The 25,744-nt window shown below is 38.0% G+C and overlaps 1 protein-coding gene and 1 pseudogene across 4 annotated transcripts; one reads left to right on the forward strand and one right to left on the reverse strand.

The window, feature by feature from the left end:
* Positions 1-232: 232 nt before the first annotated feature.
* LOC114766347 (uncharacterized) lies at positions 233-21,467 on the reverse strand (annotated as a pseudogene).
* Positions 21,468-22,337: 870 nt separating this feature from the next.
* cnep1r1 (CTD nuclear envelope phosphatase 1 regulatory subunit 1) lies at positions 22,338-24,253 on the forward strand. Of its 4 annotated transcripts, none has more exons than XM_028956763.1 (6): positions 22,338-22,411; positions 22,946-23,017; positions 23,155-23,228; positions 23,611-23,720; positions 23,796-23,850; positions 23,930-24,253. In XM_028956763.1, the coding sequence occupies exons 1-6, from the start codon at positions 22,387-22,389 to the stop codon at positions 23,969-23,971; spliced, it is 378 nt and encodes a 125-aa protein (XP_028812596.1). In that variant the 5' UTR covers positions 22,338-22,386; the 3' UTR covers positions 23,972-24,253. The 4 variants fall into 4 exon arrangements, with proteins under 4 accessions (XP_028812596.1, XP_028812595.1, XP_028812597.1 ...); XM_028956762.1 differs by lacking the exon at positions 22,338-22,411 and adding an exon at positions 22,421-22,643; XM_028956764.1 differs by lacking the exon at positions 22,338-22,411 and adding an exon at positions 22,421-22,643 and having other exon boundaries at positions 23,934-24,253.
* Positions 24,254-25,744: the final 1,491 nt, after the last annotated feature.

Genomic DNA, 25,744 nt, shown 5'->3' on the forward strand with positions numbered 1-25,744 from the left:
TACCCGTCTCACTACTATTCACATAGCTGTGTCACAATAACAGTAATGGACGGGATGGGAATGAGGCCTTAATGGCAAGATAAGAGAGCAAGGGAGAGAGTGATGAAGGAATGTCGTAAACGGGTCAGGCGCTCCTCTCAATCTCAAACATAATGAGTCCACACGCAACAGCATTGTGTAAAATCTTGTAGTGCAAAGTTGTCTTGAAAAATTAGAGAAAAAACAAGGCTACTCAAAACTGAGCCTGACTACTACCGCTGCAAAAAAAAAAAAAAAAAGGATGCCCACACAAAGTCAATAAGTTTCCTCAAAAGGTTGCTCACATGAGGGTTCATTGTAGTCCGTTGGAAGCCTGTACTATAATGTGAATTACAAGATTAAATGTGATCTTTATAAAATACCTTTGAATTAACTCCAGTGTCGACGATCCAGCGGCAGGATACTCAAGGTTGAAGACGTAACAGCTGCTGAAGAAAGCAGCTATTCCGTGAAAAAAGAAATGCTGTGGGCCCATCACGACATGTCCCTCGATGGACAAAAGCCATCCAGAGGGCTTCATCATGTCACCTGAAATGAACAGATACAACAATATGTGTTATGAGCACTTTGTGATCTGCTTAAGATACAAAGGGCTATACAAATATAATTCTTATTATAATTAAAATTATTTATTATGGTCACAGATTTATAGAATGAAACCAAAATAATGATTTAGAAATGTCGATACTAGATCAAAGTAACATTACCTTGAATGATCAAGCAGGGGGTGCTGGGGAGTTCTGCAGTATTGACGTCCACAGCAGTGGCACATACCTGTAATATAGTAAATAGCATGGATTTAGGATAAATAATTAATGCAAGGTAAATGTTCATAAATCACTCATTTTGCATTTTAAATATTTGAATAAGTACAACATTAGGAGCAGCAGGATGCAGGCAGCCTTGTCAGAGTCTGCATCATAGCAGGCCAGAACATCACGGATCTTGGGGTTGTCCAGTGTTGCACAGTAATCCAGGATGGTCTGTCCTCGTCGACTAATTGCCTCCTGTAGCTTCTGAAGGACATCGACGTCCGTCAGGAGGCCAAAGTGTGAGAATAGCCATTTCTGAGAGAAGAGAAATGGCCATTCCGGTTTAATCTCAGAGACCACTGCAGCAGGCACTTTGTTAAGTTATTTCCGCAGGATGACGTATGTCTTTTCCATCATTGGTTCTGCTCTCTCTGCCCCACTCATTCCTTCCTCTGTGTTTACAGACATACAAATGTATTGTTAGTACCCAAGTAACAAATTGGTCTTGTAGCCGCCCAACACACATGCCCAATTACTAAAGTCTAAACAAAATTACTTAAAAAGACAGTAGATGGCATGCCTGAGTAGATGTTCAGCAGATCCCTCTTCATATTCTCCAACGTTGCCTCGGTCTCCCCCTCTGGCAAATCTGCTGGGCCCCACCTGACACCCCTAGGAGCGGGCATCACAGGGTAACAATTAGTGGTGCAATGGATCACTGTTGATCCGTGATCCGAACCAATCCCTCTCCACGGTTCGGTACGCACGTGATCCGAAGATTTGAAAAAAAAAAAAAAAAGTTTCATTGTATGGTGTGCGTGGTCAGTCTGTCAAGAGATAGTCATGTCCAGCGGTTTTGTATTTTCGGTTTTCTGTTAAATTCATAACGGTCATCTAAAGTAAATATAATTAGCAAACAGACTTGAATGATAGATTAAGATGTTCTTTAACAACATTACTGTGCTCCGTTTTCGTCTAACGTTACACATTACCTCCGATCATCTCACTTGTTTTACCAATGATTAGTCAAACTTCATATCTCACTTAGCTTCATAATGATTAGTTTAATGACATCTTCTAGATTATATCCTAGTGTTGCAAACCGTAAAAAGAAGTACTCGAAGTGGAATCGTAGTGGAAAGGGAGTAAGGATTATATGTTCGGTTAACATTCTTTACTTCTACATGCACGATGCTACTATAAATTTCATTCATTTTCCCAACCGCTTATCCGTGAGGGTCGTGGGGGAGCTGGAGCATTTCCCAGCCGACTTACGGGAGAAAGGTGAGGTACACTCTGGACGGATCACCAGACGTGACTGATATCACAGTGTAATTATATTTGGTATTTATTTTAGCTGTGTGCATTTAGCAGTAAAGAATGTTGACTGCACTTACAACCATTACTCCCTTTCCACTACGACTGCATTGTGGAGTACTTCTTTTTACGGTATTCAACACTAGGATATCACAGCATAAAAACATGTGAATTAGTATGGTTTTCTTGAATATACTACCTCTGTTTAAACAAACCATGTTTACAAAGTCTTCACTTTTGCACCCTTGTTACAGGGAATGAATCAGTGAAAGTTACAAACAGTTGAAGGGGGTGGGGCTGGGGATTAACTCACAGCTAATATTGATAATAGTCGCATCCTTACCTGACAATGTTTCTCAAAACGCTGTGGCACATGGCTCTGGTTTGGTTGCAGTAGTGCTGCATCATTTGGTCTGGCAATGGTTTTTCCACTCTAAGTCAAATGGCTGATGACACCTAGTCCCAGTTGAGACGAAAGTCAACATGCCATGGTACGCCAGGCGGTGAAGCGCTTGACATGCTTGGGGCAGTGATTGGAGGGCTGGGCAACAGTTGATTTGGAGACTGGAATGTTGTGTTTGGAGAACTTGGAGTTGGGGAACTTGGAGCCCTTGGATCAGGAGAAGAGACCAACTCCGTATTAAGAGTAACAAGTCCTAGAAGGCACAAAAACAATTTATTAAATAAGATAGGGCAAGATGTAGGGCTATGGGTCAATAGACTGTGTGCTTAATTGTAGTCCTGCTCCAGTACTTCCTGGAGGAAGCACACACATTGGTTTCCTGTCAGCACTATTGGATGAAGCAATTTGAATACATTCACGGAAGTGCCATTTGTTCGAATGTGACATAATGGGTGGGGAGAACGCAGAAGTGTCCATTGACTAATTGCTCTGATAATGCCACTTAAACCATAGTTAAAATAACAGGCCAATACACTATTGGAATTACAAAATCATAACAGGGTCTGATTGTTTTTCACTGCTATTGTTATTAAGTTTGGAAATGCATGCAAGTAATAAGCATCAGCTGCATTCCCGTCTATTTATTTCCAGATGTGAAAAAACAGCCCAGTTTTGAGGAGTTTGTAATTCCAATTATTATTTGTTATGCCTATTATACATTTCCCCAACCCATTACATCACACTGAACAAATAACTCACACATGAATAAGGTCTATAAGCTGTGCTGCACACCTGAGATTAATCACTTCATCCAATAGTATCTGACAGGTAACAAACGTGTGATCTTGGGACGACAGTTATACAAAGTCTATTGTCTACCAGTTGTGCCAATGTTCTAAGGCCCTAGTTCAGTGACATGAAAGAGTGAAAAAGTGTAATCGGTGAACAGATGAATTTACAGTCCTTGATGCCCTAACCTATGCCCTTTGGATAGGTTTGAGGTATTTCACCAGATACCTCTCCACCAAGGTCAGATCTTCAATAGACTTGACCCCAAGCTCATCCAGCATGGTGGTAAGAAGGTCATCAGGGAGACCAGGCAGGTATGACCACACAGCTTCCTTGACCTAGTCCCATTAAGTAGTGAATTATAAAACACTAATTTTTCATTTTTGCCATGCCTACATGGCAATGCATATTTCCTACTATAGTCTGTTCAATCAACAAAGCAAATTAAAGACAAAATCAACTAACAAAATCAATCAACTAACAAAATAAAAAAACCTTTGTTTGCTATGACTACATAGCCTGCTCTACTACTCACGTCTCTCCTCACGTATCCTGTATCCTCACTTTCCTCCCTGCTCACGTGACAGAGTGGAAAAAGAAGAAAGACCATTGCCAGAAGAGAGACGTGAATGGGAAAGAATGGTGGAGAGCAATAAGGGACTGATCATACACGTTGTATGCTGAAAGAGGATAGTAGTCCAGTAGATCTTCCTGCTTAATGCACACATAATTCTCTTGGGCCACTCCTAGGTCACAGTACACACCTGTGTCACATAACTTTACAAAAGTATGTTTCTCTGAGACAAAATAGACTGAATTATGAACAATAACTAGCATAATCTTCCCCATAAGAAGCCCTTCATCACTGTTCTCTAGAAAAATGTACATCCCCCTTCTGTAATCTGTGCCTTTGACTATGCCCTGATCCTGTCATTCTAATAGTCAACATGAAAATCAGTCCCCTTCTCTGCTTGAACACGTGGAGGGAACAAGTTTCCCACACTCAAGCATGCTTGTAGAACTTGGTGTCTCTCTGCTAGAGAGTTTTGCACAAATTCTTAAATTGTGCAATTTTCTGTTTTAAAAAAATGCATGTTTACTCTCAAATCGGAGTGTCCATAGGCGAATAAGTGGGCCAAAGTGAATGATGAAAGATGGATAGTGGCACAGATAATGGTGCTTTGGTCTGAGGGGGGCATTGGGGAAAAGCCTTGTCCTGTTGTCTATGTACTCCTCTATGAGGACTTTAAGATATGCAACCTGGCCCTCTGTAATGACCGGTGCACAGATGAGCTCAACAATCTCCCTCAGCTGCAAAATGATTTGCCACCTCATTTTCGCAGGGATCTTTAATCCTGTCACCCACCATGAGTGGGAGAAGTTAAGCAAACACCAGTTCTGAACTGCATGCCCACTGAGCTTGTCGCTGCTGGGAGAGAGGTCTGCTGGTTTGTCCTTGACATCCTGAACTGGTTCTTGCACCTGTTTAACTGCAGGTTATATAATATATAAAAGGAAGGTCATGAGCTATGACTCCCTCAAATAAGTCATGGCCTAGACATGGTGGTAGGCCAGGCTGGCAAACACGGAAATGTGAAAGCTGATTGAAAGGAGTCAAACTTGATGCCGCATACAGAGTCAGTGGCAGTAGTTTCCTGCTCTTGCAAATTACTTGCGTATGATTGGGCTGTTCGTTTGGTACCAAGCGATATAGGATTAGTCAGAAAATCACCTCTACACACCTCACAGTAGTGACAAAAATAAGTAGACCGACTGAAGTTCTCCAAGAATCCCCCAATAGAATGGGATCCCAGGTTGTCTCCTGCAATGGCAACCAAAGAGCCCTTTAGTACAATGCAATCAGATGTGACTACACCTCTCTGCTCCAGAATTATGAGGTAGTCAATCAGGGGAGCAAAAACGTTATTTACGCCAAAATACTTAAAGTCCTGTTCCCTACATAAGACAACAAGTTGCATCTGATCAATAGATCTATTGTGAGGCAAGATGTCAGAGTTAGGTAAACCGCTAAAACCTTGTTTTTTGGATTTTATTTTCAATATTTGAGGTTTCTATTAGCTTTTTATTTTTTGAGATTAATTCCTAAATATTTAACCTATTTTTTTAATTGGAATACCACACACAGTATCAAAGGGATGATCATGAATAGTTTGAGTTTCACATGCTTTCTTATTCAAATGTAAGCCAGAGGCTTCAGAAAACTTTTGTATATCCTTCAATACCCTTGAAATTTGCAATAGATTTAAGAGCAGGGCCGTGTCATCTGCTAGTTGAATGATCAAAGAGTTTCCCCATCACATTTAATGGTTCAATATTTGAATTGTTCATGAAAATTGCCAACAGTTCTGCCACAATAATGAACAGAAGAGGTGAAACAGGACATCCTTGGCGGATTCCTCTTGTTATTTCAAAACGTTTAGATGTTCCAGAGCATAAAGATACTAAGCTGTTAATATCTGTGTAAAGCATCTGAATCACTTTTATAATAATTTTTTTTGTTCCCCAAAGCATTCCAATGTTTTTATAATGAATGTGTAAAAACAAAGACCATGTGGTGTGGGAGAAGAGAATAGAGTGTAGAAAAAAAAAAAAAAAAAAAAAAAAAAAAAAAAAAAAAAAAAAAAAAAAAAAAAAAAAAATCTCCCTCCACACAAAGCACTGTATTCAACCACTCCAATTTGATGTTACCTGGCAGAAAGAGGCATGGCACAACAGAGGTTAAAAATGAACAGTTTCTAATTTATTAACACCGGTAAATAATTATTGTAGTTACATGTGAATATTGAATGTAAAAAGGTACCAAGGTTACAGAGAAAGTAAAAATGAGAAGAAAGAGTAAAGAGGGAGAAGAGAAAGAGGGGGAGAGAAAGGCTCAGAAGCCTTCCGGCATCCGATGGAATACCCCGTGAGCAAGAAGCTCAGAGGTCCCTTTTTCCACATGTGAGCAGACTTTTATACCCCTGGCCTACAGGAAGTAGTCACTGGCCTACAGGAAGTTGTCACTGACCAATCAGAACCTGTTATTTCTGATGTCACGTCCCCGGTGCCTCCCATTTGGGGAAGAAGAAGAGGGTGGGCGGTCCTGACGGCTGATACTTCACACATAACAGTCAGACAAGGCATGTAAAACAGAGGTGGCGAATCTTCACGCACAACCATCGACACAGGAAAGTCACACTTCCCCCTGCAGACATCTGTTATGCAAGGCAAAAGCAGGCTCCCTGTGAGGTCCATTCTTACAAATGGGTGCTCAACACTGAAGGCTTTATAGATATCCAAAAAGAAAATGACGCAATCATCTTCTACCAGATGTTCATAGTCCAGCGTGAGAGTCTTTACTTGTTGCGCCACTCACGCACCGGTACGTCGCCTGGGAAGAACAGCATACGGGAATTCTGCACAGGGAATACAGGCTACAAACACACACGGAGAGAGTGAGAGAGCAGGAGAGAAGGGGAGACCTGGGAGCTGTAGCGAGTCCAGAGGGGAGAGTCAAGTTCCAGTCCTACTGTGGGGGTTCACGGTCATTGCCGTTAAGGACAGCATGCCGTGCGGCAATGACCTCAGGTTGTGTGAGGGAGACCGAACGCAGGACTAAAGGGACCGGCTGGTTATAAAGAGGAGTGGACAGACCCATTACCGCTGAACTAACCAATCACCGATCAGAAGTCATTATCCCGCTAAGCACCCATGATTACCACCACTTACCTGTGATGAAGAACAGGTGGGAATAATCAGGGTGCTGATTATTCGAATAAAATTCGAATATAGTAGGATTCAAACTCTCCCTGTGACGTCTAGAATGATCGCTGTCCTTCTAGACGTCACAGGGAGAGTAATCTGCCCAAACGGTCATCTGGTGTCAGCTTATAATCACCACCTACCACAATAAAGTTTGAGTTATAAGTGTCCTTAAATTCAGAAATAACATCTGTCAATTTTGACAATATCAACTTATTTTCATTCTAATTCGTGTACCCATAAACATTATGATGAAATATCCTTCAACATTTAACACAACTACTATTCAGTGACCGAACACATCAGCTTTGGAGGCAACAACATTTCCAGGACATCAAATAAAACAGATGGCTACACCACCAGAGCAATTAGAACCATGGCTAAACCAGATCTTCTCTCCCCACTGGTTTGACCAGAAGGTGGCGTCAGTGTCACACGAGTGAGTTTCTTGCAGCAGAGTGCAGTGTGGAAAAAAGAAAAATTACGCTTTCCTGTTCTCTTTGTCCTTAAGTCCTCTTGCATTCAAAGAAATAAATGACAAATTTGTTTTAAGCATTAACTATATTGTTCAAACAGTAACAGTTAAAAAAAAAATAGAACAAATACAAAAATAACAGCTTTATAACAGTATAAAATAACAGTTTTTATAATAATAAAGCAAAACGTACTTAGCTGTCTTCTTACTAAGTAGAAATGAATAGGGTGAACGTTCCTCCAGTTTCTAAACAACAAATTACACCCTTAATGTCCTCATTTAGCGATATCTTTAATAGAATACTAGTAGTGATTAAATATACTTTATGTCAAAAATGATTGATGACATATCAGCATAAGGAAAAAGCGTGTGATTTATGACCACCTACCCTTCTACCTTCTCCCCTTCTCCACCGGACACCCAGCGCGTATTTTATGACGTCCTAGCCTTCTACCTTCTCCACTGGACACCCTGCGCGTAATTTATTTATCCTCATTTCTCCCCCATGGACACCCGCACATCCTCTCACATTCATAGATGTCATATAACTACTTAGACAAGCTTTAAAAAAACAGATGTCTTATCAATTGTTTACAAACTATGGTTGCTGTGGGATAGGTCATAACCCGGTATACCTCTACACCTTTCTCGCAAACACTGAATCAATATGTGTCCTTACAAATGTCACACACACACACACACACACACACACAGACCAAAACAGAAACCTTATTTAAATGATATATGTTTTAAAAGTGTTTCTAGTTAAAGAAAAATGTGAAAGGCTTCGTGTTCTAGGGTATGTTAACTATACAGCTTTTCAAACAAAGTTAATTTCATACCCCTACTGCTAAAATAAATGAAACCCTTTTATGATTTCCCTGACCCACACACACGCAGATCCTAGCACATCCTCTAACAATCTTTAACACCCTAATCTTACCAATTGTTTACAACTAGGGTCATCTCCATGGTCTAGGACCCATCTAACCACCATTCTCGCAAACACTGAATCAACGCGTGGCCTTACAAATGTCACACACACACGCGCTCGTGCTCACCCTTAGACTTTCACACCCTTAGAATTTCTTTTAAAACAGAAACCTTGTTTAAATGATATATGTTTTAAAACTGTTTCTAGTTAAAGAAAAACTATTTTGCTTTCAAACAAAGTTACTTTACTTTACTTTACTTTACTTTACTTTATTTAGCAGACGCTTTTATCCAAAGCGACTTACAATAGATTTACAATAGAAGTTGATTTCATACCACTACTGCTAAATAAACGAATTGTAATGCTGTTTTATGAATAATCCATTCTTCAAAGTTGTCTATTCTATGGTTTTCAGATGATATGTCACACAAAATGTTAACAGACTATAATTTCTATTTAGTTGAACAGTGCACAGAGAGATATGTGGATAAGCCTGTGAATTACCTATTTTTAACAACTTCTGTTTTTTTCTCCAGAAATATTTTTTTTTTTCAAGATTCTCTTCAGAAAATAAAATCCTACATTTATTAACAATGTTAATTTCCTCTGAAACTATCCCAGCTTGTGACCGCTCCTCATTGGCAGTAACAAGGTCTTCACCACCCAGCAGATAACCAACTACTATTTAGTGCTCGCTTGAAACTAATGTTTGCAAAAATGACCATTGTTGGTCTTTTACGACCCCTCATATCAATGACACAGACCCACAGTTCACACACACTTAGACTATTTTAAAACCATATTTTAATGATATATGGTTTAAAAGGATTTCTAGTTAACAAGTTTAAACACAATACTTATCTTAAATATACAACACATTCAGTCATTTTTCCAAAAGATACATCACACAATGGTATGTAGGAGGCATCACATCACTGGCACGCACACACACACACACACACACAGACTTTTTCTTTTTCTTGCTAAAATAAAACTAATCATAACACTGTTTTATGAACAAACCTTTCTCACAGAAATATTAACAAACTATAATTTCTATTTAATTGAAACACACACAGATTTTGTTTATCAAACTGATATATATATGAACATGAAAAAACTTCTCAAATCCTACTTTAAAACGTTGAAAACCACTATTCTTTTTAATCATGTTTTTTTTTTTTTTTTTTTGTCCACTTTGGATTATGTAATGATAATATTGAAAAATAAACCTACACACTTCTAACCACTTTATGTAGTTGTTGTAGTTCACATCAGACATATATATATTTTAGACATTACTTTTAATATTATTATCAAGTAACTTCAAATAAATTTCTCATGTTAACAATTAAAATCATATTTTCTAAAATCATATCAAGGGGTGTGATTTTTAGAGAGGGGGGTTGCGACTTTTAGGGCTATGATATCAAGAATTTAAAGTTTCAGTTATTTTTTTCTACAGTATATTTGTATTTTTTTAACCTTCTGATGCTGAAGGGCTTCACTGTCGTATATTTACTATTTGTATGATTGACACACACACACACACACACACACACAACAGACTTTTTCTTTTCCTTGCTAAAATAAAACTAATCGTCACGCTGTTTTATGAACAAGCCAGAGGTATTTCATTTATGGTTTTCAGATGATATGACACACAAAACGTTAATAAACTATAATTTTTATTTAGTTGAACCATACACAGACTTTTGTTTATCAAACTGATATATTTATGAACATGAACATTTTTTTCCAAGATTCTTTTCAGAAAATAAAATCCTACATTTATTAACAATGTTAATTTCCTCTGAAACTATCCCAGCTTGTGACCGCTCCTCATTGGCAGTAACAAGGTCTTCACCACCCAGCAGATAACCAACTACTATTTAGTGCTCGCTTGAAACTGATGTTTGCAAAAATGACCATTGTTGGTGTTTTACGACCCCTCATATCAATGACACAGACCCACAGTTCACACACACTTAGACTATCTTTTAAAATAGAAACCTTGTTTTTCACTCAAGGATTGAAAAACACATACTAACAAAATACTAATTTTAATACAACGCAAACACTGTTCATATACTTACTGAATATGTTTATCCCATCAGTCATTTTCCAAGAGATACATCACATAATGGTATGTAGGAAGCATCACACCATTGACACAGGACATAACCTGTTCACACACACACACACACACACACACACAAACAGACTTTTCCATGCCAAAATAAAACTAATCATAATGCTGATTTGTGAACAAACCGTTCTCCAAAGGTGTCTCATCTTTGGTTTTCAGAAGATATGACGCACAAAAACGTTAACAAACTATAATTTCTATTTAATGAACCTCACACAGACTTCTGTTTATCAAACTGATATATTTATGAACATTGAAAAAACTTTTCAACATTCTTTTTAATCATGTTTTTCCACTATGGATTATGTAATGATAATATTGAAAAATATACCTACACACTTTCTAACCACTTTTTAATATAGTTCACATCAGACATATATATAGACATGATTTTTTATATTATTATTAAGTAACTTCAAATAAATTTCTCATGTTAACAATTTCATATTTTCTGAAATCGTATCAAGGATGTGATTTTTAGGGAGGGGGCTTGCAACTTTAGGGCTTTAATATCAAAGAATTTAAAGTTTCATTTATTTGTATATTTTTTTCTACAGTATATTTGTATTTTTTTATCCTTCTGATGCTGAAGTGCTTCATTGTTTGTAGATTTTCTATCTGTATGACTGATTCTCGCTGGTCATATTATTAGGTAGACCTCGTTAGTACTCGGGTGGACCACCTTATGTCTTAGCCTCAAAAAGGTGTGGAAATATTCCTCAGATACATTGGTCCATACAGACATGATAGCATCATGTAGCTGCGGCCGATTTGTCTGCTGGTTGTCTATGATATCCGAAGCCAATATCCGAAGGTGTTCTGTTTGGATTGAGACCTGGTGAATGTAGAGTATAGCGAACTCAATGTCATGTTCAAGTAACTAGTCTGAGATGGTTTGAGCTTTGTGACTTGGTGTATTATGCTGTATTTAAGTAGCCATCAAAAAGGGGGTACACTGTGGTAATAAGGGGATGACATGTCAGCAGCAATACTAATTTATGTGTACATCTATGGTTTTTATCAGACAGTCTTATCCAGAGTGACTTACAATCGGTAGTTACATGGACAATACCCCCCCCCCCCCCCCCCCCCCCCCGAGAGATCCAGGGTTGGATGCATCCATGCTTACATGTTGATTACCCCACATTTTGACCCTACCAACTGAATGTTAAATTGTTTTGATAATTCTCCAGTCTTCAGTTTTCTAGTTAATAAAGTAGAATAAAAAAAAAATTAAATATACTTTTTGGCATTTACTGTCAATATTACTCTTCCACAAATAACTTAAAAATACTAAAGATCCTTCAATACAAATCAGATATTTTAAACTTGATGTGACAATGACAAAATGCACTTTAAACCTGACCACCACATATCTTTTTAAACACAAGACAATATATGTTTTAATGCAACCCAGCAACACTACTTCATGGCCATTTACAAGAACCCTCTAAGGTGTCAGTGCTGAACTGTTTGGTTAAAAAACTTAACCCCCCCCCAAAAAAAAAAAATCCACCAATAATTGGCTAACAATTGACATAAACATATGAGGTGCTGCTTTTCTAAAGCTTGCAAAAAAACAAACACTAAGTTTACTAAATAATGAGGTCTTATCAGGTCTTATCAGTGAACAATACCGAGATAATTATTATAAAAATTATTATAAAAATGCATGAATTAATTATTCCTCGCACTCATACTGTACTTGGAGAAAATGGAATGTTTTGTGGTAACGTTTGGCACTGTTACGCGCACTATTACGCACACTTGTGCTTGCTCTGGAACGGGCAGATGGTCGTCCTGGTGGCAGCGCAGATCAGACAGCCGTGTAATACATTTATTTTAACAAAGTAACTGTATTCTGATTATCACTCATTTAAACGGTACATGCATTCCGTCACTCCCCGACACTGTCCACATACATTGGTTGTTCTGACATTCTGAGTCTGCCCTTTATCCTGTGACATCAACAAGGCTTTTTGTCTACACAACTGTTGCTAACCGGATCTTTTCTCTTTTTCAGACCTGGTAAACCCTACATATGGTTGTGCATGACAGTAGATCACCAGTTTTTAAAAACTCCAACCGTGTCTCATCCAAAACCACTTAAATATTCTTTTACCCCCATTCTAATGACTGGTTTGGACTTCAGAAAATTGTTTTCACCACGTCTAGATGCCTAAATGCAAATCTGATATAATCTGGCAGATGAGCTGTTTGTGTTAACCTACATGTAAAAGGAAAGGCCAGGTTGTATTTAACAGCACTGTTTAACCCCACTTAAATCCAATTAGACGAGTACAAATTGTATTATACTGAATACATAAAAACTATATGCAATCACAATAATAAACATAACCAGTAAAAAATCCATAACCTGATTGAAACTGAAGGGAATTGATTTGTGGTTATGGGTCAGAAACTACATTAAACAGTGAAGAAAATGGCCATCTTTCGAGTGGCACCCAGGGGGGTGGGGGGGGCAGCACCAGTGGATTCTTCAGTCTGCTTAATGCTGATAAAACAACCAGAATCAAATACTTTTATCCTAAACTAATTCCTACAATGCAAAAAAACGTTCAGCAAAATATAAACTCGTAAATAAATGTATTTACCAATCCACAATATCACCACAATGTATAATATTAAAAGGAGAAATAAGTCAAACAAAATGCACTTCTAAGTCCTAGCCAGACAGAGGTCTCTCATCTGAAAAAGAATAGGTGGACGACCCTAAAATGAATGAGTAGCCACATCTGTGTGTAAACTGAAATAATATCTAAATGCTGTTAACAGCCATTGAAAATTATTAAAGCAGATGCCTCTTTCAGTCCAGCACAGATAGAAAGCTCTGATAAGGTTGTGGATATGCCATTCACACGATAAAAGAGGACTTTACATCATGATTTGATGTTTACTATGTGCTATTCAGGGTATTCAAGGAGAATTGAAGTCAGCGTCAGCTCACATAACAGAGGATGGAGAGAGATCTAAATAAATTATATATACATACAGTGGAGGAAATAATTATTTGACCCCTCGCTGATTTTGTAAGTTTGTCCAATGACAAAGAAATGAAAAGTCTCAGAACAGTATCATTTTAATGGTAGGTTTATTTTAACAGTGACAGATAGCACATCAAAAGGAAAAAAGACTTAATACTTAGTGGCAAAACTACATTAAACAGTGAAGAAAATGACCATCAATCGACCTCGGTCTGGGGCTCCACGCAAGATCTCACCTCATGGGGTCTCAATGATTCTGAGAAAGGTGAGAAATCATCCTAGATCTACACGGGAGGAGTAAGTTAATGACCTCAAAGTAGCTGGACCACAGTCACCAAGAAAACCATTGGAAACACATTACACCACAATGGATTAAAATCCTGCAGTGCTCACAAGGTCCCCCTGCTCAAGAAGGCACATGTGCAGGCCCGTCTGAAGTTTGCCAATGAACACCTGAATGATTCAGAGAGTGACTGGGAGAAGGTGCTGTGGTCAGATGAGACCAAAATTGAGCTCTTTGGCATTAACTCAACTCGCAGTGTTTGGAGGAAGAAAAATGCTGCCTATGACCCCAAAACACCGTCCCCACTGTCAAGCATGGAGGTGGAAACATTTTGCTTTGGGGATGTTTTTCGGCTAAGGGCACAGGACAGCTTCACCGAATCAACGGGAAAATGGACGGAGCCATATATCGTAAAATCCTGAGCGACAACCTCCTTCCCTCTGCGGGGAAATTGACAATGGGTCATGGATGGGTGTTCCAGCACGACAATGACCCAAAACATACAGCAAAGGCAACAAAGGTGTCACTCAAAAAGAAGCACATTAAGGTCATGGAGTGGCCTAGTCAATCTCTTTATTCCAAGAGATATTTATTCCAATAGAAAACCTATGGAGGGAGCTGAAGCTCAAAGTTGCACAGAGACAGCCTCGAAACCTAGTGATTTAGAGATGATCTGCAAAGAGGAGTGGACCAAAATTCCTCCTAAAATGTGTGCAAACTTGGTCATCAACTACAAGAAACGTTTGACCTCTGTGCTTGCAAACAAGGGTTTCTGACCCATAACCACAAATCAATTCCCTTCAGTTTCAATCAGGTTATGGATTTTTTTACTGGTTATGTTTATTATTGTGATTGCATATAGTTTTTATGTATTCAGTATAATACAATTTGTACTCGTCTAATTGGATTTAAGTGGGGTTAAACAGTGCTGTTAAATACAACCTGGCCTTTCCTTTTACATGTAGTTTAACACAAACAGCTCATCTGCCAGATTATATCAGATTTGCATTTAGGCATCAAGACGTGGTGAAAACAATTTTCTGAAGTCCAAACCAGTCATTAGAATGGGGGTAAAAGAATATTTAAGTGGTTTTGGACGAGACACGGTTGGAGTTTTTAAAAACTGGTGATCTACTGTCATGCACAACCATATGTAGGGTTTACCAGGTCTGAAAAAGAGAAAAGATCCGGTTAGCAACAGTTGTGTAGACAAAAAGCCTTGTTGATGTCACAGGATAAAGGGCAGACTCAGAATGTCAGAACAACCAATGTATGTGGACAGTGTCGGGGAGTGACGGAATGCATGTACCGTTTAAATGAGTGATAATCAGAATACAGTTACTTTGTTAAAATAAATGTATACACGGCTGTCTGATCTGCCCGTTCCAGAGCAAGCACAAGTGTGCGTAATATAGCGCGTAACAGTGCCAAACGTTACCACAAAACATTCCATTTTCTCCAAGTACAGTATGAGTGTGAGGAATAATTAATTCATGCATTTTTATAATAATTTTTATAATAATTATCTCGGTATTGTTCACTGATAAGACCTGATAAGACCTCATTATTTAGTAAACCTAGTGTTTGTTTTTTTGCAAGCTTTAGAAAAGCAGCACCTCATATGTTTATGCCAATTGTTAGCCAATTATTGGTGGATTTTGTTTTTTTTTTTTTTTTGGGGGGGGGGGGGGGGGTTAAGTTTTTCAACCAAACAGTTCAGCACTGACACCTTAGAGGGTTCTTGTAAATGGCCATGAAGTAGTGTTGCTGGGTTGCATTAAAACATATATTGTCTTGTGTTTAAAAAGATATGTGGTGGTCAGGTTTAAAGTGCATTTTGTCATTGTCACATCAAGTTTAAAATATCTGATTTGTATTGAAGGATCTTTAGAATTTTTAAGTTATTTGTGGAAGAGTAATATTGACAGTAAATGCAAAAAGTACTTTATTAACTAGAAAACTGAAGACTGGAGAATTATCAAAACAATTTAACATTCAGTTGGTAGGGTCAAAATGTGGTGTAATCAACATGTAAGCATGGATGCATCCAACCCTGGATCTCTCAGGGGGGGGTATTGTCCATGTAACTACCGATTGTAAGTCACTCTGGATAAGGCTGTCTGATAAAAACCATAGATGTACACATAAATTAGTATTGCTGCTGACATGTCATCCCCTTATTACCACAGTGTACCCCCTTTTTGATGGCTACTTAAATACAGCATAATACACCAAGTCACAAAGCTCAAACCATCTCAGACTAGTTACTTGAACATGACATTGAGTTCGCTATACTCTACATTCACCAGGTCTCAATCCAAACAGAACACCTTCGGATATTGGCTTCGGATATCATAGACAACCAGCAGACAAATCGGCCGCAGCTACATGATGCTATCATGTCTGTATGGACCAATGTATCTGAGGAATATTTCCACACCTTTTTGAGGCTATGCCATGAAGAATAAGGTGGTTCTAAAGACATAAGGTGGTCCACCCGAGTACTAACGAGGTCTACCTAATAATATGACCAGCGGGAATCAATCATACAGATAGAAAATCTACAAACAATGAAGCACTTCAGCATCAGAAGGATAAAAAAATACAAATATACTGTAGAAAAAAATATACAAATAAATGAAACTTTAAATTCTTTGATATTAAAGCCCTAAAGTTGCAAGCCCCCTCCCTAAAAATCACATCCTTGATACGATTTCAGAAAATATGAAATTGTTAACATGAGAAATTTATTTGAAGTTACTTGATAATAATATAAAAAATCATGTCTATATATATGTCTGATGTGAACTATATTAAAAAGTGGTTAGAAAGTGTGTAGGTATATTTTTCAATATTATCATTACATAATCCATAGTGGAAAAACATGATTAAAAAGAATGTTGAAAAGTTTTTTCAATGTTCATAAATATATCAGTTTGATAAACAGAAGTCTGTGTGAGGTTCATTAAATAGAAATTATAGTTTGTTAACGTTTTTGTGCGGCATATCTTCTGAAAACCAAAGATGAGACACCTTTGGAGAACGGTTTGTTCACAAATCAGCATTATGATTAGTTTTATTTTGGCATGGAAAAGTCTGTTTGTGTGTGTGTGTGTGTGTGTGTGTGTGAACAGGTTATGTCCTGTGTCAATGGTGTGATGCTTCCTACATACCATTATGTGATGTATCTCTTGGAAAATGACTGATGGGATAAACATATTCAGTAAGTATATGAACAGTGTTTGCGTTGTATTAAAATTAGTATTTTGTTTAGTATGTGTTTTTCAATCCTTGAGTGAAAAACAAGGTTTCTATTTTAAAAGATAGTCTAAGTGTGTGTGAACTGTGGGTCTGTGTCATTGATATGAGGGGTCGTAAAACACCAACAATGGTCATTTTTGCAAACATCAGTTTCAAGCGAGCACTAAATAGTAGTTGGTTATCTGCTGGGTGGTGAAGACCTTGTTACTGCCAATGAGGAGCGGTCACAAGCTGGGATAGTTTCAGAGGAAATTAACATTGTTAATAAATGTAGGATTTTATTTTCTGAAAAGAATCTTGAAAAAAATATATATATATTTTTGTAGAAAAAAACAGAAGTTGTTAAAAATGGGTAATTCACAGGCTTATCCATATATCTCTCTGTGCACTGTTCAACTAAATAGAAATTATAGTCTGTTAACATTTTGTGTGACATATCATCTGAAAACCATAGAATAGACAACTTTGAAGAATGGATTATTCATAAAACAGCATTACAATTCGTTTATTTAGCAGTAGTGGTATGAAATCAACTTTGTTTGAAAGCAAAATAGTTTTTCTTTAACTAGAAACACTTTTAAAACATATATCATTTAAATAAGGTTTCTGTTTTGGTCTGTGTGTGTGTGTGTGTGTTTGTGTGTGTGTGTGTGTGTGTGTGTGTGACATTTGCCGATATGTCATCAATCATTTTTGACATAAAGTATATTTTAATCACTACTAATACTTTTCTGTCTTTAGTTCTTCTCATAAATGCGACGGCCATTTATGTATCCAAACGGGCCGCGGTAGTACACCCGGTCTCCTGCCTCCCTCGCTTGAAGTATCTGGGGCCACAGTTTCTCTCTCTCCAGGCGGCCCTTCTTCGTTAGATCCTCCAGTTGACTCGCAAACTGGAGACGTTTTAGTCATCTTCCATATGCCATCTCTGTACTGCTGTTTGGTAAACTGTACAATAACCCGGCGGGTTCGGTTTTCCTCCTTCCTGCCCAGCCGATGAACCGTATCAACACATTCATCCATTTTCTCAGCCAATTCTGGAGCCACCTTCCCCAGGAGTTGAATCACGTCCTCCTTCATCCCTCTGGATCGTTTATATCAATCCAGTTCCCTTGCATCCTCTTGGAGTTTAGAACCTTCCTTGCGCAGAATGGACACCTCTGACTACATAGCAGCCACCTTCTCCTTACAATCTTTCACTTCAGCCGCATTCAATTCTAGAGCTCTGGTAAGGTTGCTGATCATTACCTTGTTTTGTGTCCGCCATCTTCTCATCTTGGGTGTCGAATCTCTGATGTAGCGCTTGAATGGCTTCCAGTAGGTCTTCAATTGTTGTGTCTTGTCTTGTTATTTTATGAGCGTGAGCTCCTTTTGAAGGAGTTTGAGGCAATTCTGCCGAATCTAGAGGTCGTTTTCCACTTCCACTTCTTTCAGTCTCCATGTCCGATGCGTATTCGTGGTCCTTTACAACTTTCGTTTTCTCATTTGTCCTATCTTCTTTGGGAGACTGGACCTTCTCTTGCTTTTTTTGTGTCTTATACATAACTAATATAAAACAAAACTAACCGTGCAAGGGTGAAAAAAAAACATAAAAATAATATAAACTAGACGAACGTGACAGCAGCGCACTAAAACGAACGTGTGCTCAGTCCGCCATCTTGCCCGGAAGTCACAATTACCGCTTTTTTAATCGGGTCACCAAAATAGAATCCATAGAACCACCTTCCGGATATAGTAAAATGACTTCCGGATATAGTGAAGTGCTTTTCACATGTACCTGTGTGAGCATTTCATATGTGTGTGTGCGTGATTTTCACCTGTATCTGTGTGAGCGTTTCATATGTGTGAGTGTGCTTTTCACATGTACCTGTGTGAGCATTTCATATGTGTGTGTGCATGATTTTCACCTGTATCTGTGTGAGCGTTTCATATGTGTGTGTGTGCTTTTCACATGTATCTGTGCTAGTGTTTCATATGTGTGTGTGCAAGTTTTTAGTAGTATAAATGCATGCTCGTCAGAATGTGTGTGTGTTTCGCATGTGTTTGTGTAACAAAAGTCTGAAATATTTCCTAAACGGCCCCTCATACATAACAGTTACTCCACAGGTTTGATTTTATGCGATTGCTTTTTTTTCTTTTACTCCATCCTTTGAAAACACCCTTTCACATGGAACAGAAAATGCAGACGTACACAAAAATGCAAGAGCAAGATGTTACGTCCCTGGTCTAGGGTCAGGGACATAGCAAATGGCAAAAGGGAGCAGAAACCCTAAACAACGCAATTCACATACCGTTTATTACAAACAAACAATAAATAAACAGACAAACACAAATTATGTTATTCTGGTCAGTTGGGTTGTGATTCAAGTCATTTCTCTTTCTTGTCTTCCGGTCACATTACTTCTGTTCACACCCTGGTGTCTAAATGGTGCCATAGTTTGCTCCCTAAGAGGATGCCACATATCATGTTACTATGTGTTCTAATAGAAATAATTGGTCTCAAAATTGACAAATTGTAATATTGCAATTACTTACTTTGTCTGGGTAAAGCTCCAGTTTCCTCGATGCACTGATGCCTTAGCATGGATGAGGTGTTATTGTACCGCAACTCATTGAAACAGAATAAGCACAATAAGAATAAAATAAGAAACTAGTCATAGTGTGATATACAGCATCTTGCATTTCAGCTCAGTTTTTACATTTTCAGTGAAAATATAATCATCATTTACATATTGCAGCATTGCAATATTATGTCATTTCATGGCCCAAGTATTGGGATAGTATTGTATCGTGGGGTCCTTGCCGATTCCCTCCCCTACCATGCACCTTGTCATAACTAGTGAAAAACTAGTGTAGAATAATATGTATGCAAAACAAAAGTATACTTCCATGTATGTTTGGGCAGTAAACATTATCTAAATGCACAGCATTAAAATTTTGGAATTAATGTGAATTAAAGCACTGACTTTAAATCTAAATGAGCTGTATCCTCCTGAATCCCGACACATCGTTTTTCTCCTCTGTAGAGGACATGATTTTAGTCATTTTATTTTAAATGGCATTTGACTAACCTAATTCAGTCCTACTGTACTGCCTAGGAGAGGTCCTGGGCTTTCTAATGATGTCACTAGAAAGGGTGAGGGGTTTACTGAGCACATGTACTGCCTTTTCAAAATTGCCAGCATTGCATCAGCCACATTTTATGGCACTAGGAGAGGTAAATGCTAATTATTTCATAGAAAATATGTCTGTGCTGTCAAAAATCTAATTATTTCTTTATTATGATAGTCTTAACTTAATTTTAATAAGATTTCAAACATGTGAAGTAAAATTAACCCTTCGAAAACCCAACTTGTATTCAGTGTCCTCTGGACAGGACAGCAGGACTCACTAACTCTCATTATGACCATTGTTCACAAAACAGAAAGCCAGGGGATGAGTAAGGTTGAAAGGATTGTGCAAGCCTTTGTGCTTGCCAGTCCAAGTGGTCTGGTGCTGGACTTTGAGGTTTTTAAGGGCAAGAACACGTTCACTGACCATCACCTGGGAATCAGAGGGAATGCTGTCATTCGGATAGCACAGACTCTTCCACGAGGAACACACTTATACTTTGACAGATTTTTCAGTTCTGTCAAACTGCTAGATGCACTGAAAGCTAGTGGTCTCCAGGGAACAGGGACCATCACGAAAAACCGAATCCCAAAACAGTGCAAGTCAAAGAGTCAAGTAAAAAAAAAAGGAAGAGGTGCATCTGGTGCATGGTTGTCAGAAAGCCATCAGAGATTGCAGTGATTAAATGGCAGGACAATAAGGCAGTCCTCTTGGCCTCCACTGTCCATGGAATAGAGCCCCAGGACAACTGCATGAGATGGTCTTCCAAAGAGAAGCGGCATCTTAATGTATCTTGACCTGCTGTTGTGACTAAGTACAACACTAACATGGGCGGAGTTGATCTGTGTGACCGAATGATCAACTTCTACCCAATGTCTAGCCCTACAAGAAAATGGACTGTCCTTACCTTTCTGCATTTCTTTGATCTGGCTGCCACTAACAGCTGGATTGAGTACAGGGTAGATCATGAGATGAGTGGGAGACTGGAGAAGGATAGGCTGCAGTATTTTGAGTTCAGATTGCTCCTGGTTGAAGATCTTATTGCCCAAGCCCAGTGGGGACGAGGTCAAGAGTTTGATGAGGTGGTCAGTGATGTCAGCACTAATGATGAGTACACTCCCCCTAAGAGGAGGCGAAGTGTGGAGCCACAGCCCAGTGACAGCCTGAAAAAATATTGGGCTGTCCATATGCCCAAGATGGTGGAGGCAGCCCATGGATCACGGTGCCGGAGAGGTGGATGTAATGGCAAAACCTATGTGAAATGCATCAAATGCAATGTGTTTCTGTGCATTGCCAAAGGAAAAAACTGTTTTCTGGCATAGTAAACAAAAGTTCAATTGCTACATTGTACAAGCTTTTTCCATGTCTAAATAAGATTCCTGAATTTAGCAGTTTTTAATGTTTTTTTATATGAATCTATGATGAACTGTGATTTAAAAAGACCCGCTGTCCACTGCAGAGGACATATGGTAAAAATAAAACTAAATACATTTTTTTTTGGAAAAAAAAATGTTTCTTTTGTTCACAGCACTTAACTTGTCTAAAAAAAATCTAAATACCAAAAAAAAAATTCTTCCAGGACTCAGGAGGGTATATGTTCTTGTAATAAGGTAAATTTGCATTACAATTGTGAAAAAAAATCTGTCCTTGATTACTAAAAGCTTGTTTTAAATATACAATTATAATTATAAATGGGCACATTTGTACTAAAAATGCCTATAAATTGTATTTATCTTGGATAACTACAGAACCATACAGTATACAAAAATATATTTATGCAATTAGTAGTTGTTTGATTAAAGTTATTTGATTAAACAGATCACAGTATATTTGCAGATCAGAATAAAAGTTATGGACATTTGGGTTATTTGTTTACTATTGGAAGTGTAGTGGCGAAACACACGTCAGCTGTAAGGCTCTACATAATAACGTTATTCAAGCGTTAGAAAAAAAAACACTTTCCATCTAGGCGGCATGACACCCAACGTCATAAGCATGCGACCACAGGCACCAATAGGAAGGAAGTTCCTTCCATCGGCCAATCAGTTCCGAGGTCTTCTGCGCAGGTGCAGGACGCCTGGACGCTTCCTGGTCGTTGACGGAGGCATGAATTCACTTGAGCAGGCCGAAGGTACAGCTTTTTCTTTTTTAAACGCGTAATTACAATATTTAATAACGATTTGTGTTGCGTTTCAGCAAGTGTTATTGTTTAGTTATTGTTTCAGTTTTGAGCAGCGTTAGCATTTAGTTCCGCGGCGTGTTTCAGTCTGGAAGGGTCAGTATAAAGTAGTACGAACAACAGTTTGTCCAGCTGAGTATGACGGACAGGACAGGACAGGACAGGACCGACAATATCAGCAGAGGTACCAAGTCCAACCCTCGTTTTTAATAGGCTGTCAACGCGAGTGGACTCATATACACTAAAGTACTGATATTAATTTGATCATTCACATTTTATTAATCACAATATTATCTTTATCCAGATTATTACATACTTGAACGCTCATTACATAAAGAATGCTATTTTTCCACAAGGTTCATAACTCCTTTTTTTATAGTTATACATATTTTGAATGCGTATTGAGAATGTAATTATGAATGGTTTATGTTTTATTGTTATTACAGTGTATTTCTGACGTTGGCTTTATATTTTCTGTTTATCAAGACCTGAAGGCCTTTGAACGAAGACTGACTGAATATGTCTCCTGTCTTCAGCCTGCTACTGGCCGCTGGCGTAGTAAGTTACATGGAAGCAAGATTGTGACACTATGACTATTCACATCTATGTTATTTATAATGCTGTGGAATGTTTAGATGCAATATTAGTAGGTATAGATTTATTATTTCTAATAAAAAATAACCTCTTGTTACTAGTGATTCTGATTGTCGTGTCTGTCTGTACGGCCACCGGAGCCTGGAACTGGCTGATTGATCCAGATACACAAAAGGTAAACTTGTGACCAGTTTCCTTGTCTGGGCGCAGCTTGTGCATTATCTTTTATTTCTAACCTAGTAAATGCTCATTAGCCACTTTATTATGTACATAAAGCAGTAAAACTGTGACATAATTTGAGGAACTTCATACTACGTCATACTACAACACTCTAAAGGCAATTTTCCCCAGAAAATAGGGATTAACTAAGGCTAAACCTTATGGCCAATTTACCAATCATAGATTAAAGCAATTCTTAGACTAAAAGATAGTAAAGATAATTTACTCTGTGTGAAACAATGACAATCACTTTACTTTCACATTATTCAAGAGTTGAAGTGTATATTTTTTTAATGTATGCCAGCCTCAGCATTTGTGTCTAATCTGCCTCTTCATAGGTGTCATTTTTCTCATCTCTTTGGAATCATCCTTTTTTCACAATCAGCTGCATTACCCTTATTGGTTTGTTTTTTGCTGGAATACACAAGAGAGTTGTAGCACCTTCCATGTATCCTTTTTGAGCCCTGCTATGTGTTTGCCACCTTTCTTTTGTTGTGTCATGTTTTCCTTGACTGCGATTCAGCATTGCAGCTCGCTGCCGTACAGTGTTGGCAGAGTACAACATGTCATGTGATGACGTAAGTAGAAGCAACCCAAAACTTAATTTTTTTGTTGTTGTTTTTTTCCTAATTATTCTTTCTTGTTTTTTCCCCCCAGACAGGAAAACTCATTTTAAAACCTCGACCACATGTTCAGTAGTCTTTTTCATTAGTTTCGTTTTAGTTTTTTTCATCTGACTGAGGCAGGCTTTGTTACGGTTGTTAATGTTAACCAGTGGCTAACAAATTGTCAAGTTTTGTGCTGTGCTCATATATAATTTGTTTAAAAAATAACTTTTTTGCTGTTTTAAGGCAAACCTCTGTATATATTATATAGGTTTTAATTCATTCAAATAAACATTTACATTTGGTGTGATATCTGATGAGGATTGTTGGCAGTAGTCAGAAATTAACTGATGAAAATAAACAGATAAAGCCTTCATTTTCTGTGTGTTTTATAAAGAGGTAGCACTAAATTTGAGTTTTCACATAATGAAAGCCAGAGAACATTCATTTTACACAAAAGATACAAATCCCTTTACCAACAACGCACGAAACAACACCCAGTGGTGGCCTAGTGGTTAAGGAAGCGGCCCCGTAATCAGAAGGTTGGCGGTTCGAATCCCGATCCGCCATGGTGCCACTGAGGTGCCACTGAGCAAAGCACCGTCCCCACACACTGCTCCCCGGGCGTCTGTCATGGCTGCCCACTGCTCAGTCAGGGTGATGGGATAAATGCAGAGGACAAATTACACTGTGTGCACTGTGTGCTGTGCTGCCGTGTATCACATGTGACCTTCACTTTAACTTTAACCCAAAATTGGTTTCCTATGTTTATGCATGTCTGGCTGTTTCTTATGTTGTAAAGTTTTTTTTTTTTTTAAATAGATGTTTGGCCATGGAATTTCTTCCACAGACAACTTTATGTGGATACAACGCAACAACTCTGGTGAAGGGAAGACATTTTAGCCATTTATGTGCACTTTTTCTCTGGGTGGGCGTGTTCCCCAGTTTAATAAAATCTAACTTTCATTAATAAATAAACAAATGAAATAGACCAAAGACAAGAACGACAATAACAATTAGACAAAGAAACACTTAATGAAGACATCCTGTACCTGTAATGTGTTCTATTCTGGGTGAAAGCCAAAAGATGAAAAAATAATAACATTTACATATATGGCATTTATCAGATGCCCTTATCCAAAGTGCATTACAATCAGTAGTGACAGGGACAGTCCCCCTGGAGACACTCAGGGTCAGATGTCTTGCCTAGAGAAATCATGGTAGTAAGTGGGTCTTCTGATTCATAGGGAAGTGTGTTACCCACTAGGATCTTAAGGGTGACAGGTATCGGCACAGTGTGGGTTTGAAATTTTGTGTATTCAGTGAAAGCATGGTCAAATAAATAAAAAAAGAAACAAGAAACTATTGCTTTGGTTTGTAAAAAAATATTATTTCAGGGAAATCAAGATGATGTGTAAAACTAAGATTGGTTTCAGGGAAACCAAGATTGGTTTGTGTGTAAAAAGACATACAAAGAATTTAGGAGCGGCATACAACATATAACAACTGAAATAAATAGGTCATATGAAGTAAAACATTATATTGGGATGATTTTTCATTTTAGTCTGCAAAATTTTGCCTGTTAAATTCAAGTCTCAAACATGGCAGCAATGGGCCAATATCCAAGTGATTGAATTTTTTAAGTATTTTTTTGCAGCTGAATGCGTATTCTGTGATCTCAGTCAGGTGCACAAAAAAGTATGTAATGTTATTAAAAAAATGCAGTGTTTAATGTGTTAAATACAAGATATTTTTATTAGCTGTACAATAAAAAACGACATTGTTTTATGTAGGGAATATACCATTTTTATGTGGTCCTCCTGCAATTTTTGCTAAATTAAACCAGTTTGCAAATTATTGAACTTGA

The sequence above is a fragment of the Denticeps clupeoides genome, chromosome 16 (assembly GCF_900700375.1).
Source record: "Denticeps clupeoides chromosome 16, fDenClu1.1, whole genome shotgun sequence".
In the NCBI taxonomy this organism is placed as follows: domain Eukaryota; kingdom Metazoa; phylum Chordata; class Actinopteri; order Clupeiformes; family Denticipitidae; genus Denticeps; species Denticeps clupeoides.